We start from the raw sequence: 13,693 nt of genomic DNA, 5'->3' as shown, positions 1-13,693 counted from the left end.
TGCCGTCTGTGGCCATGCATGAAGCAAAGCCAACTGACCCATAAAGAGTTCAATCCCATGATCCTGATCTCAATAGCGTGGCTCCAACCAACTGAGCTAATTACGGTACAGTCAGATTCACCTCGGCTTGCACAGAGATGCTCTCAGCACTTCATACAACATTCTTAAACACTTCTGTCCTAAGATGCTCTGTGCCACAACACACTTGCCAACTTTACTAATGATCTCATCTTCTAAAAATCTTAATGTAATGTAGCAAACAGATGTGTCCCGTAAGAGGATTAAGGTGGAAATTCATTACAGCAATAATACCAGTGGATTTGTGTTCTATAACTAACACCGATCAATCAACTTAGGGCACACTCCATCTTCGCACTACTCAGCTTCAAAAAAGCATGGGAGAACTAGCCAGCCAGGTCTCTCCCTCAAAGAACTGATCTGTAACAGGGGAGACAGTGAGAGCCCCACATACTGAGAGCCTGACCTAAATGACCTCTAATCCATGCTGCTTAGGAATCACCAAAGCATGTTGGAAAAAATACACATCCTGATTCAACAGGTCTGGGGAGGCTGACAGCCCTTTCTAAGAGGAGTCTAGGTGACGCCCAGCCCACCCTTGAAGGACCAAGGCTCTAATTCTCACTGCGATCTGTTGTTTTGCAGGTGGAACAGCTGAGACAGGGAGGCGACCACAGAGACAGAGGTCGTGAGAAAAAAATGAACACAATACAGTCAAGAGATGGAACTCTGGAAAATGGACAGGCTGCCTGGAAGGAAGACATCCAAGACACAAAAGTGGAGTCATTGAGAGCTGAGGCCTGGTGTGGAATGCCAACCCTGGAACTTCCCACTCGTGTGACCAGGTGGATTCCTTCTGTTCTGGGTCTCTTCTGCCACGGAATGCAAGAGTGCCCGTACCTGATCCGTAGACTTGGCGAAATGATGCCTATCTAGAATGCTCCTTGTCTTGGGCAAGCGCCTAGAACACAGTCACTATTATCACTCCACTCTGTCTGGTCCACAAAAGGCACCGAAGTATTTCCTGAACTGAATTACTAAGTCTTAACTGCCATTGTAACAGATAAGCTGGTTATCACTTAGTTTGTAAAAATAGCCTACGATTCCACTTTTGTCTATCAAAAGGAAACAAGAATCCGTAGTCTTTCATAATCAATCAACCCCAAAACATTTAAATTGTGAAAGGCATATGATTTATTAATTCTACTGTATAGTTTTCTACATTAGAGGTCCTATAATTATAATTCCTTAGAACACTGAACCAAAAATAAACACCTATTTATGCAACATTTGAGAACAAAAGGGCTTACCTAGGCCAGACAGAACATATAACCACCAAAATGAACATCTCCCCAGTGAGTCTACAGCATCTGTTTTGACCTTTTTGTTATCACACTCGTCATTAATTTACTTATCTTCCCTGGAATGACTAGCAATTTTGGAAAAGACAAAGCATAATAAGCACAATATATCATTTTTGTCCAAGACAGTGGTTTAGTTAACAGCTAACTTCTAAAGGAGTCAGCAGACATGAGCTAAATTAATAGATCATTAAGTTAGAAAAAGATGCACAGACTCAAGTTTTGGCTGGGAAGGGCCTGAGAGATCCAATTCAAACGTTCCCAGCACAGGAGACTCTTAGGGGGTGCTGCATAAATTAGAACCCTCCACAGGGCCTTCTAGATGCCGGTTACACAGGTGCGTTCACTAAGTGACCGTCCATCCAGCCTCTGACTTATGCCCTGCACACTTTTCTGTGTGTACAATCTACCTCAAGCAAAAGTTTACTCCCCACAGGGTGTTGAAAGTGTGGGACAGCTGGGTACACTGAGGGTGTCTGCATGTTCCACAGTCAGGCTTCTCCATCCTTTCCATCACACAGATTGCCCTCCCACAAGGAACTCCCCATCTTGCCAAGGCCAGGCTCATTGGGACCTGAGAGAAGCATTCCCTGTGTTTCGGGAAGGCTTACTCAGGGCAGGGGTCTGGAGGGAGAGCTCTGGGTTCCCTCACCATCAGCTAATTCACAGCAAGGATGGTAACTACTTGTTTCCACCTCTGACTCTGAAATCTACCAGGCCAGGAATTCTGCCTCAAGGCTCTTACTCATGCCTGTAACATTCACCTGCCCCAGGCCAAAAAGTACCTGGCACACAAAGGTGATTTGGTGAGCTCCCCAAGGTAATGCAATGGAACCCCCACGACTTCCGCCCACCCCACACTGCTGGTCCAGGGAGCAGAACAGCACTGGGGGCTGAGACCCAGGGTTTGAAGCTCAGCTCTCTAGTCCTAGCAAAAAAAACTAAGTTACTTACTTGCTCTCTTCCACAGTTTCCTCATCTGCAAAATAGGGATCCTAAAAGTAGCCTCATTCACAGAGGTATGTAGCATTAAACGATATTGCACACTGACTCACAACTCGTTAGCTCTATCACAGGGGGACCATCCAATTTTAAGATTCTCGGCTGGAAATTAATGAGCATTTTTAAACATGAATGTGCACCGAGGCATATAAATGCACTGAATTCTGCTCTGCAGAGCCCTGGCTAATAGAATCGGCCAATCACTCAGCTCTAGACATGAAAAACAATGTCAAACATCTGAATATACTGCAGGGGTCTTTGGGCAAAAGACGCTGAGACCAAGAATAGCTGGCTGCCAAGACCAGGAGTCAAGGAGTTCTACAGGTTATCTCCAGGTTCTCCTTGTTCTACAGGCAACACCTCAGAACATTCTGTGAGCCAGTGCAACTTCAGCGCTGTGGCTTCTAGCTGGGGCGGGGGGGGGGGGGGGGGGAAGGCCAATGCTGGAGCATCATCATTTCCTCCTACCAGAACAGAGGAGGAACACTGGATCAGGACTATGGGGCTACTCTATAGAAACATAAAAAAGTACTTTAGCTTCCAGCTTGAAAGGTCAACCTATGTATATAGGGTTTGAAATCCAAGAAAACCACTTCAAGGTCATAGGGCCACAATTATGAGCCTTCTGTGGTTTCAACAAAAGATCACTGTAATCAGTGATCATAATGAATGGACTATCGTGATGCCAAAAGAAGTCCTTTGAAACTTTCAACTCAATCTACTGATTAAGAAGAACCAAATAATTTACAAAAGTGATTCTGATTCGCTGAATTCACACTACATCATTCTGTCCCTCCATCTCCCAATCCATCCTGTTTTTATGGCCAGAGAGGTTCCCCCAAACAGTGATTGTTATCCACTCTGCACCAACACAGAGAGAATGAGACAGAACTGCCCCATTCCTCATTCCTGAAAGCAGGTTGCTAATTAAGGAGAGAAAGCATTGATACACTAACAGCACTGCCCAAGTACACCAGTTTCCACATACAAACTCCCTCTCTACTTCCAAGGCAGGTGAACATCATACAGAAATCTAAAGAATTTTGAAAAATCAATTTTGTTCTTTTTGGTATCAAGGGTTATCTCTTCCAAATATTTATCAATGTTGATCCTCGTTGAATAAATCATCTCCAAGCTTTGATATGAACCCAAGCAAAAAAAAAAAAAAAAAAAAAAGTGCCGGTAAGTAATTCTTCAAGGTGCAATCTGTTTAAGTAGGAGGGAGGGCTCTCTTGAGTAACCAAATGGTTAGCTTTCAATGCCCAGCTCTTTGCAACACACACTTTGCAAGATGCCTGTCCTCCTGCAAAGGGTTAAAAAAAAAAAAAGAAGAAGAAGAAGAAAAGAAGAAAAAAGCCTCTATCGGGTGGACTGAGAAGCCATTCTTCCCAGGGGACACTCATTTCGGGCTGCGAGGCTCTGGCTTTGTGAGCGCGCCGCCCCTCCGCGCCCCCGCCCCTCCTCCCACAGCTACCGCTTCTCCAAGGTTCCCAAGGCCACCTGCTTCTCCAGAGAAAAGGGGCTACTCCGAGAGCTATCTCAGTGCGCAGTCGGCATCCCCCGCGATGCCCCGCGGGGGAGGAGGAGGCGGTGTCCCCCAGGAAGAGTGCTTTGTCGTGAGGCTCGCGCGGCCGCCCGCAGCGGCCCCAGAGGCCTGAGAGGTTTAGACCTGAGTCCCCCGGGGCCCGGTTTCTTTCCGCTCCAGGCTCGGCGCCGGCCCAGGTACCAGGGCCCACCGCCGGCATCGTAGCCCCACCCCGCCCACCCAGCCGAGCTAACGGCGCGGCGCGGGGGAACCTTCTCCATCTCGCCTCGGGCCCGCGCGGCACCTGCTCTGCCCCGCCCGCTCCGGCTCTGGGCCGGAGCGCAAGGCTGTCCTCCTCTCGCGCCCGGGAAATCCCGCGCCAGCCGGCGGATGCCCTCGGCCCCTCTACCTAACGGGAAGGGGGGAGGTCTGCCCTTGGGCGCCAGTCCCCCGGGGCCGCGCCTATCCGAGCCTGCCCGCGGCGCCCCCACCCCCGCGCGCCCCGCAGCAGGGGCCGCGTCCGGAGAACCCAGCCCACATCGGTCGGCCGTACCTTGTGCGGCGCCCGCAGCAGCCGGTGGACCCCGGCCAGCTGGGTGCCGAGAGCGAGGTCCTCGCGAAACGTGAACAGCGGCGGCCGGCTGGGCTCGGGGAAGTTGGTGCTGTTGAAAGGGTCCGTGTCGTCCAAGAACTGCACCCGGCAAGCCAGCGTGGCCATGATGCATCCCTGCCCCTGGGAGCGCGGGCGCCGGGATCGGCGGGGCCGCGGGCCGAGACGCCGGGGTCACACCGCGAGCAGGGGAGGCCGCGGCCGCCGATCGCTGGCTCGCGGGCTCGCAGGCTCCGGCGCGCCCGGCTGCAGCCCGGGCTCCGGCCGCGGGGGGGCGGGGCGGGGGCGGGGCCGACAGGCCCCTCTGTCCCCTCCTCCGGCTCCTCCCCTGCTCAGTCCCCTCGCGCCCGGCCCCGCTGCCCCGACCGCGGAGCCTGCCGCCGGGAAAGGGAAAGGGAGAACCGCTCCCGCGGCATCCGCAGCCCTGCGCCAAGCCGTCTGGCAGACGCGGCGGGGCGGGGATCCCCGGCGGGCTGACTCCGGCAGCGCGGGCGCCGCTTGGGCCGCCCGCTGCACGGGCGTCCCTCGGCGTGGGGAGCACCGACGGAGCTGCACCCCTCGGAGCTCCGGGTCTTCCCCATCTGCGAGAGGACTTAACCTCTTACAGATGAAGGCGGCAGTGGGGGGCTCCTGCTGCCTGGATTTGGAAAACCCCAGCTGGGCACCTGCAGAGGAGGGAGCCGGCCCCCCCGCAAGCAAACGGGGTGGCAGCCACCTGGAGCCCAGGCGAGGGTTACCCGGAGGTTTCCCTTGGGAAGAAAGAAGCTTAGGAGGAGGAGGGTGAGCCGGGGAACCCTAGCAGCTCCTAACAGATAATCCCAGGGGGCGCTAGGAGCGAAGACTGGGGGACTGCGCCGCTCTGCTCCAGGACCCCAGCGCCAGGCGTGACACCGGGGCCACCTGGTGGGTGCTAGTTGACCCTCCGTATCACCGCAGCCTCTTGACCAATTAGGTCCCCGAATACCCTAACTGGATCTTGTGGGGCCGCGAGGACCGCTTCGGATGAGGTCACTGAGATGCAGAGGGGCGATGGAAAGCTAGTGACCTGCTCGCAAGCGAGGGACGTGGAGGAAAGGGTTGCACAACCCACCTCGGCCGCGCGGGAGCTTCGGGGCTCCTCTCGGCCTCCCACCGCTCTCCTCGCTGCTCGCGGGCGACCCCCTTCGTTCCCAGTAAGAATTCACAGTTTTCTCCATTCGCAGGCTGTGGCCAAGTTCGTGGTGCCTCATACCTCGTACAGATGACCGGGATAATACCCAATCGCTCTTCACATCCACGTCTTAACAAGGCGGCTCTATAATGTCTCTCTCCTTTTTTTGTGGTTTCAAGGAGAAAGAAATCCTTGTCCCATACTTGGCACCTTTACTTTTTTTTTTTTCTTTTTAAGATTTTTAAGTAATCTCTACACTCAAGGTGGGGCTCAAACTCGCAATCCCCAAGATCAAGAGTCCCATGCTCCACCTACTGAGCCAACCAGCCGCCCCTCCAGCCCCTTCACCCGCACCTTTAACCTTCCCTCTCCATGTTGCATGTGCAACACTTAACGCCTGGTCTTAAAATAACAATCAGCCAGGACACTTCATTCATACCAGCAGAACTCCTAGCTCTCCTTACTTTTTGCTCCTTAACCCTTTGAAGGAGTCCTCTGGGCAGACCCCTACAGCAACTTCGCCATCAGCTCATGGCCAGAATACTAAACCCCCAAATTCTATTCCCTCGCCAGGGGCCTCCTACCCTCCTACTTTGAACCCCAACTCCCTGCCCACCGAGAGAGCCCTCTGGTCTTTCTGGCCACCTCATTTCCCATCGTCACTATCCCAAAATGAATCCCAACCCATCATCTCAAGGCCTCCTTTTCACACTGCTCCCTGGGCTTCTCCCACCTGTCAGATCCTGGGTAGGTTCCTGCCCCTGCCCCATCTCACCAATGCCTGTGGACAGTGGAACCAATCTCAGTGACCCATTTACCCCCACCCCAGGCTCCTAAGCACTGCCCAATGAAGCTGGCTCCCCACTGCCTTTAGGCAGCCAAAAGTTTCTGTCACTTTCCTCTACCTACAGATTTATTCAGTACAGAAACTTGTCTCTAGCACGAAGTCCTCCCCTCCCAACACTCCCTCCTCTCCACCTTCCATTCCCACCCTCCATCTCCCACATCTCAAGAGATAACCAAAGCCTTGTTTTTCCTCCTCCTGAAGGCTCTATCTCCATCTGGACCCTGAGTCCCTCCCTTCCCAGTTGCTCTGGGACCAGCTCTGTTACTGAAGTAGCCCCCTTCTTCCCTCCTCCCTGGGCTCTTTCCCCTGTGCATCAGGGTTGGGTTCCTTGCCTACAACCACTCCTTTGACACAGAGCCCTCCACTTCGAAGAGCCCCACACTGGCTTCAGGCTCTGCTGTTGCTGTCTTAACAATTCTGAATGACGTAGCCAAGACACCCCAAATTTTCATGGTGCAGTCAGCTCCACAAGCTGCACAGCTGGTCCTGGTGAAACACACACACACACACACACACACACACACACACACACACACTCAAATGGTTTCCATCTTAAAAGCTGCACCTTTATGAATCCTGCCTCTCGCTGGCTTGTCTCTTCTTTGCTTCCTGACCAGTCTCGGAAGAAAAGAGCTATATTCATTTCTCAGCATCCTCACTACCTCTTTGCTCCACATCCCACAACACCTGGTGGGCAAGCCCCTGCTGTTCTGAGATCATCAGTGCGATCCTAATTGCCTCATCCAGGGGACACCTGGGCCCTGCTGCCCACTTTCTCAGCAGCATCTGTCACCATGAACCACCCCTTTCCCAAACTCTCTTCCCTCACCTTCAATAGTTATACCGACTCTGGGCTGCCTCCCTCCTCCTCCTCTGCAGCGTCTTCCTCCATCCATACCTCTGGGCTCTGGTATCCTTGAGAATAGAGCATCACAGCTACAGTTACTTTATTCCTGTGTTTCCACTAAACTAAAAGCTCCTCTAAGGCAATGAACATACTACATTCAATCGTATTACTCCCCCCACCTCTGCCAGTGCCTGGCAGAGTGCTCTGCACAGAAAAGGCACACAAGAGATGCCTGATGAATGAGTGAACACCAGAGTCATCTTTAACTCCTGTATCTTGCAATTGGTCGCTATGACCTGTCACTGAATCCGTCTCTAAAACGTTTCTCAACTCTGTCCTCCTGTCTAGCTCTCACTCCTATGCTAGTCTTCTAGGGGGAGGTCTCCCCTCCTCAGGTGCGAATCCTACATTTGATCTGCCACTGGCTTCCCCAGAGCCAGTGAGCATTCAAGGATGTGCATTTAATGTGTCACACCTTAGGGCAGAATCCTTACACGCCAACTCCCTTAACTTGACTTACGAGAACCTGTAAGATCTTCCGCAGTCTACCACACCAGACTCGTGTCTGGTCATTCCTCCCTTCATGCCCTGCTTCAAGACACACTGAATTTATTATCCTTCCCCAAACATGCTGGGATTTTTCCCAGTGAGCTTCTCAATTAGGAATGTTCTATCCCATCTGGTTGGCCAGCTGAACCAACTTACTCTTCGCCACTCATGTCTAAGGTCAGCTCTTCTAGAAAGCCATCTCCAACTCTACCCCAAACACGGATGGTCTCTCCTTCTTCTGTGGTCCCAGACTACTTTCTACATGTCCTTTTGGTAGCACCTTTCATACATGCTTACCTATATTTTTATTTACCTATATTTTACCTATGCTCTAATAAACTATAAGATTTCCAGGATTGGAATCACCTTACTCAGTTTTAGTCTTAAAACTTCAAAGAGTGACTGGCATCAGAAGTCAAACCTTTAAAAATTTTAATGATGTAAGTTATCCTTAATTCTTCTAAGGATTTTTGCCCTGACCACTCCCTTGAAAGTGCTTTGAGCAACATTTTTTCTCCTGATTAATAACCAATGTTGTTTTTTCAACTTATTTTTTGAAATCATTCTTTTTTTAATAATATAATGCTTTCTTTTCATTTAAAAGGTCAAGAGTCATAAAACATTATAACAAAAAAAATCAGCTCCCTACTTTACAACTCCCATCCCCCCCCCACTTCTCAGAGGCACCCATTTTTAAATAATGTAAGTACACTGATATACTCTGATCTATGAATTTTAGACAATACATTGGCTTTTTGTCATGCTAAATGAGGATTTTAGCTTTGTTACAGACCATTTTCCTATCTCCACCTTCCCATTACAGTTTTATCACAGTTTTAATTAAATTCCTATTCAGTGATTTTTTAAAATGATGATTGTGTTAATACTGTTCATTTTTGTGCTACGTAGTACACATGATTACATGGCCTTTCTTGCACAACTTTTTGTTTTTCTGAAGTTAGTATTTGCTTTAATTTTTTCAGTTGCTTATTTTTTGTTCCTTGAACAGCTGGTTAGGTCTTCTCATATCCGACAACAGCTCTGCAAATACCTTTTTCAATACTGTCAAAGAATTTCACAGTGCTGTATTTTCCCGTAAGATGCCCTCTTCAGAGATATTCCTCCAGGTCTCCTCCATGTTCCTGTCCCGTAAGATGCCCTCTTCAGAGATATTCCTCCGGGTCTCTTCCGTGTTCCTGCTCTCATTTGGAATGTGGCTCTCTCAGCCCTATCCTCCTAGAGATTTCCTTGGCTTCTCTCTTGTGTGGTTGCTCCTGGTTCCACTAACTTGTCTTATTCTTCCTCAGTTTATATTCTCAATTTTTATAAATACATACCCCAGCGGTTTCCTGAAAAGATAAGTTTTTGGGAAGTTTTGTATCTGAAAGTATCTTCATTCTCTGTCCTCACACTTGTCTTGATGTGGTCGTTTTGCTTGCAAGAATGACCATAGGAATTCTTCCCTCTCCTTTTATTCCCACCACTTTGCAATCTGACTTTTCCACTTCCTCCCTAAAAAGATGGGGACTATTTCCCCACTCTCTGGATACAAGTGACTTTGTGACTTACTTTGACAAATAGAATATGTTGGAAGTGGCTTTGTGTGACTTCTGAAATTAGACACCAAGAAGTCTTACAGCATCCACTGTCACCCTCTTAGCATGTTGATCTGAGACTACCACGTGAGGAAGCCAGGTCTAGCCTCAGGAAAGTGGTAAGAGAACTACTACTGAAGACCGGGAATACAGTTAGCTGTGTTATGCGGCAGTGAAACAATTGATAAAACAACTGCCCAATTGCCTGCAGTGATTTGTGAGATAGAAAATGTATGTAATGAACTATGGACTTAGCTAAGGGGACCTTGGGACCGTATGCTGGAGGTATGTGTCAGGTGCTGCTAACTACATGTAATAATATATTCTGTTTGCAAGTAGAATTTAGAAGAAATATAGAAGGCTTAAGACTTGCTAGGTTGTAAAATAAAATAATCTCATCCTTGGTTCTGTCCAGCTAGTAACTGACTTTCATAAAGATCGATTTTAAAATGTGGCTTTAAGACCCGCTGTCAAGATCTCAGAGAGATTTAAGGCAGTGGCTAGTAGATACTCTCATTTAAAGAAAAGGGCTTCTAAGAATCCTTAAGGGTGTTATTGCATAGCAGCCTGGCAGACCCAAATGAAAACGAATCATGGATGTAGTGTTTGGGACAAACCCTTGTAAGATTCATAGAAAATCCACCAAGAATTTAAGATAGTTGTGTTGATGAAATCACAACAAATTTGGACTAAAAGGGAACTAGAATTCTTCAAAATAAAAAGAAACCTCTGGAACTCCAACTTGCGATGGGTAAGAAGCAAGATAAGAAAGCTATTCAGCTGTAATCATGGAGCCATTGTTTTGTATTTGTATTTGCCGGGCTTTTGCTTTGTTTTGTTTTGTTTTGTTTTACATGGGAAAGTAAGGATCTACCAGAATGTGGAGCTAAGAGCTATGGAGAACAGTGAACTTGGGAACCATCACAGGGCGCAGAACTGGGCCCTACTCCCCTGGAGCAGGAGGAACTGAAAACATGCCCCAGGCTGGGGTTGAGAACTGTCGTGGATCAGTGCCTGCTGTGTGTCCCACGTTGTCTTTATTTGTGAATGGGTGTGTCATGTACCAGTCTCACCATTTGTATATTAGGTGTCAGAGGGGCAAACAACTTGTCTGTTTAAGTTATGGGTCTCTGGATCGGAGAAGCACTACCCGAGGAGGTACCCTTGAAAGGCGTCATCTGCGTGAAGCTTCAAATAGCAGTTTCCTCACCACCTTTCCAGCCTCTGCTCCTGCCCCTACCCCTGCCCAGTTCCAGAACCAGCACCACACATTTGAGGGTTTCCTTATGGTAGCACTTCCTTTTTGGTACCAATTTTTCTTGTAGTTCGTCTTTGTTTTATAACAAACCACCCCCAAAAAGTAGTAGCTTAAAACACTAACTGTTTTATCTGTTCTCGGTTCTTTGGGTTAGCAATTTGGGCTGGGCTCAGCTGGGGTCACTCATGCGGTTGCAATCATCTGGAAGCTTGACTGGGGCTGGTGGGACTAAAAGAGCCTCTGTCTGAATCTGCTGACATGTACTGTCAGCAGACTGGTCTAGGAGACTTCACATGACATGGTTCATCTCTCCTTTCATGTGGCTTCTCATCCAGTAAGGTAGACCTGGCTTCTTCCCACCGACGGTGTTAGGGTAGCATTCTAAAAGCTCAAGAGAAAAAGTTACAAGGTCTCTGGAGCCTTAAACTCAGAGTGTATGCTGTGTCACTTTTGTCACCATTCTTTGCTTTTCTTTTTTCAGTCAAAGTAAGGCAAGTTCAGCCTAGGTTCAAGGAGGAAGATAATAGAGTCCACTCCCTAATGGGAGGAGAAGCAAAATCACATTGCAAAGAGGCACGAACACCTAGATATAAGAAACTGTTGTGTTCAACTTTGCAATAATCGTACACACACAATACATAATTCTAGGTTAGAAATAATTTTCACTCAGAATTTTGAGGCATTGCTGCACTGTTGCCACTAGAAGACTATCAAAGTGGTATCTGTAACTTTTTCTTTTCCCTCTCTCTGGAAGATTTGGAACCTTCTCACTGCTCCCAATACACTGAAATTTCATATATGAGCTATTTTCCATTTATTGCATTGACACTCCCTTGGTATTTCCCAAAGATTTTCTGTTTGTTTTGTGGGAATGTTCATTCTTGTTTCACGTCTTTGATCACTTCCTTTCTGCAGTTTTATCTGTTTGCTGTCTCTGGAACTCCTATTATTTGGACGTTGGACCACCACGTGAATCCTCTAATTTTCTTAACTTTTCCACCCTGTTAGTCTCTTTGATTATTTTGCTCTCCATTTCAAGGGATTTCCTCAACTATATGTTCCTTCTCTTTTACTGAATTTTTAATTACAGCATTCATGTTTTTAATTTTCAGAAAATCTTTCCTGTTCTCCATTTTTCCTTTTTAGAAGTATCTTATTCTTGTCTCCAGGATTTCCTTGGTTAGCATTCATTACATGCTGTAATAGCATTCATTACACAAATGAATGGTTAGCATTCATTTCCTTGATATGATTCATTACATGTTCTTTAAAGTTTTCATTTCATTGCAGTGTATGTGTTCTTTGACGTGTTTCCCGGCCCCCCCCCCGACTTTCAGCCTTTTTCTTTTGTAACAGAGGTCATTCCCAAATTCTTGTGATGCTCAGCTGTTCATTTGTATTAAAAACTGACTGGAAGGATATAGCAGAGACACTTTGTCTGGTGGGCTTCACTGTAGACCAGGCTGGTAGGCAAATGGATTTTTTTCTGGAGTGTCTTTGGGTCTTCTCTGGGGTAGTTTACTTTACCCAGAAAAGTTCTTACCAGTACTGTCCTTCACCCAGAGAAAGAGGGGCCTTAGGTTCCATGGTTTAGAGGGCCTCACCCTGCCTAGCCCTCCCTAAAGGGCAAGGAGTCCATAGCACCAAGAGTCCATGCCCACCTGGCTATTCTCTCCCTAGATTGTTCTCCAGGCAACTGGATGACCCTGAACATATTTCCAAGGCCTATGTGTGCTTTTTCCCTGGAGGCCTGAAAAGAGGTTAAGGAGTGGCTGTTCGCAGTTGGAACAGAGGCAGAGTTTACCCATATGAGATCAGGTGTCCACACATCTGGGGTTCATGGCTCACAGGGGGAAGAAAAAGGGTATAGGCTGTGGCTGGCAACCAGGGCCTGGGCCAACCCTCCTAGTGTCATCCTATTCCCATGCAGAGGGCCAAGGAGTCAGAGTTCTAAATTCACATCGGTCCTTCTAAGCTGTCATAAAGGTGTATCTGTCAAAGTAGGAAGAACGTACTTACCATTCTGTTCGATTTATGAATTTTAAATATTTAGACAGATGGCAAATGGGCCGCCATTTGAAGGAGGCCATTTCAACCTACGTTGAAAGTAGACCTGCATCTTTCTGCCTCCTTGCCTCACTAGAGCTGGGTGGGGGGAGGGGCGGGGCCACTTGTTCACTCTGCAGAGCGTCCCTTACCTTCCACCCCCACCCACTTCTTAGTGCCACACACTCCTACTTTCTCTAAATCCTGAAGCCATTCTGGCTCATATTCTTCAGACTGCGTCTGCTGCCTCCTAGGAGATAACAAGTGGCCATAAAAACAAGGGGTTACACCAAGGAAGAAAGGGAGTATATTTTTCATGTGATTCACCTGGGAGACCAAGACTAGAGACCTTGAAATAGCCAAGCCAGCATGCTATTGAAACACTGCAGCTGGGGCGCCGAGTGGCTCAGTTAAGTGTCTGACTTTGGCTCAGGTCATGATCTCGGGATTTGTGAGTTCGAACCCCACATTGGGATCTGTGCTGACAGCTCAGAGCCTGGAGCTGGCTTAGGATTCTGTGTGTGTGTGTGTCTCTCTCTCCGCCCTTCCCCCTGCTTTCACTCTCTCTCTCTCTCTCTCAAAAATAAAAAAAAAAAAAACATTAAAAAAAGAAAGAAAGAAAATAGAGGACTCCAAAAGAATGATGGGTGCGATGCCAGTTGAAAATTAATCTGACCAAGAAATAATTCAGGTCCTAACTTTTAAAACATGCAAACGTCAATAACGAAAAGTTTCTCGGAGCTTCCACTAAGGAAGCCAGGCAGAGAGATGTTTGCCATCCTTTGGGATTTGCCCACCGAATCTGAACCAATTTTCAGCCTCCTTAAGTAACAAACTCTGCGATTACTTAATGCTGCCACTAGGTGGTAGACGTGGCTTACTCAG

At 48.1% G+C, this 13,693-nt stretch overlaps 1 protein-coding gene across 17 annotated transcripts in view; it reads right to left on the bottom strand.

Moving 5' to 3' along the window:
- The window catches only part of FHOD3 (formin homology 2 domain containing 3), a 470,560-nt gene extending 465,779 nt beyond the window's left edge, over positions 1 to 4,781 (bottom strand). For 6 of the 17 annotated variants that reach the window (XM_023241880.2, XM_023241881.2, XM_023241883.2 and 3 more), the window contains exon 1: positions 4,460 to 4,780. In XM_023241880.2, coding sequence (XP_023097648.2) covers positions 4,460 to 4,624 — 165 coding nt within the window. In that variant the 5' untranslated portion in view covers positions 4,625 to 4,780. Of the gene's footprint in view, positions 1 to 4,459 lie in introns of all 17 variants that reach the window. The other 11 variants (XM_023241887.2, XM_023241888.2, XM_023241889.2 and 8 more) reach the window with 4 other exon arrangements.
- Positions 4,782 to 13,693: the final 8,912 nt, after the last annotated feature.

Source organism: Felis catus, chromosome D3, assembly GCF_018350175.1.
Source record: "Felis catus isolate Fca126 chromosome D3, F.catus_Fca126_mat1.0, whole genome shotgun sequence".
Taxonomy (NCBI): Eukaryota; Metazoa; Chordata; class Mammalia; order Carnivora; family Felidae; genus Felis; species Felis catus.
Note: the sequence above shows the minus strand (reverse complement) of the source record. Positions and strands in the feature narration are given on the sequence as shown.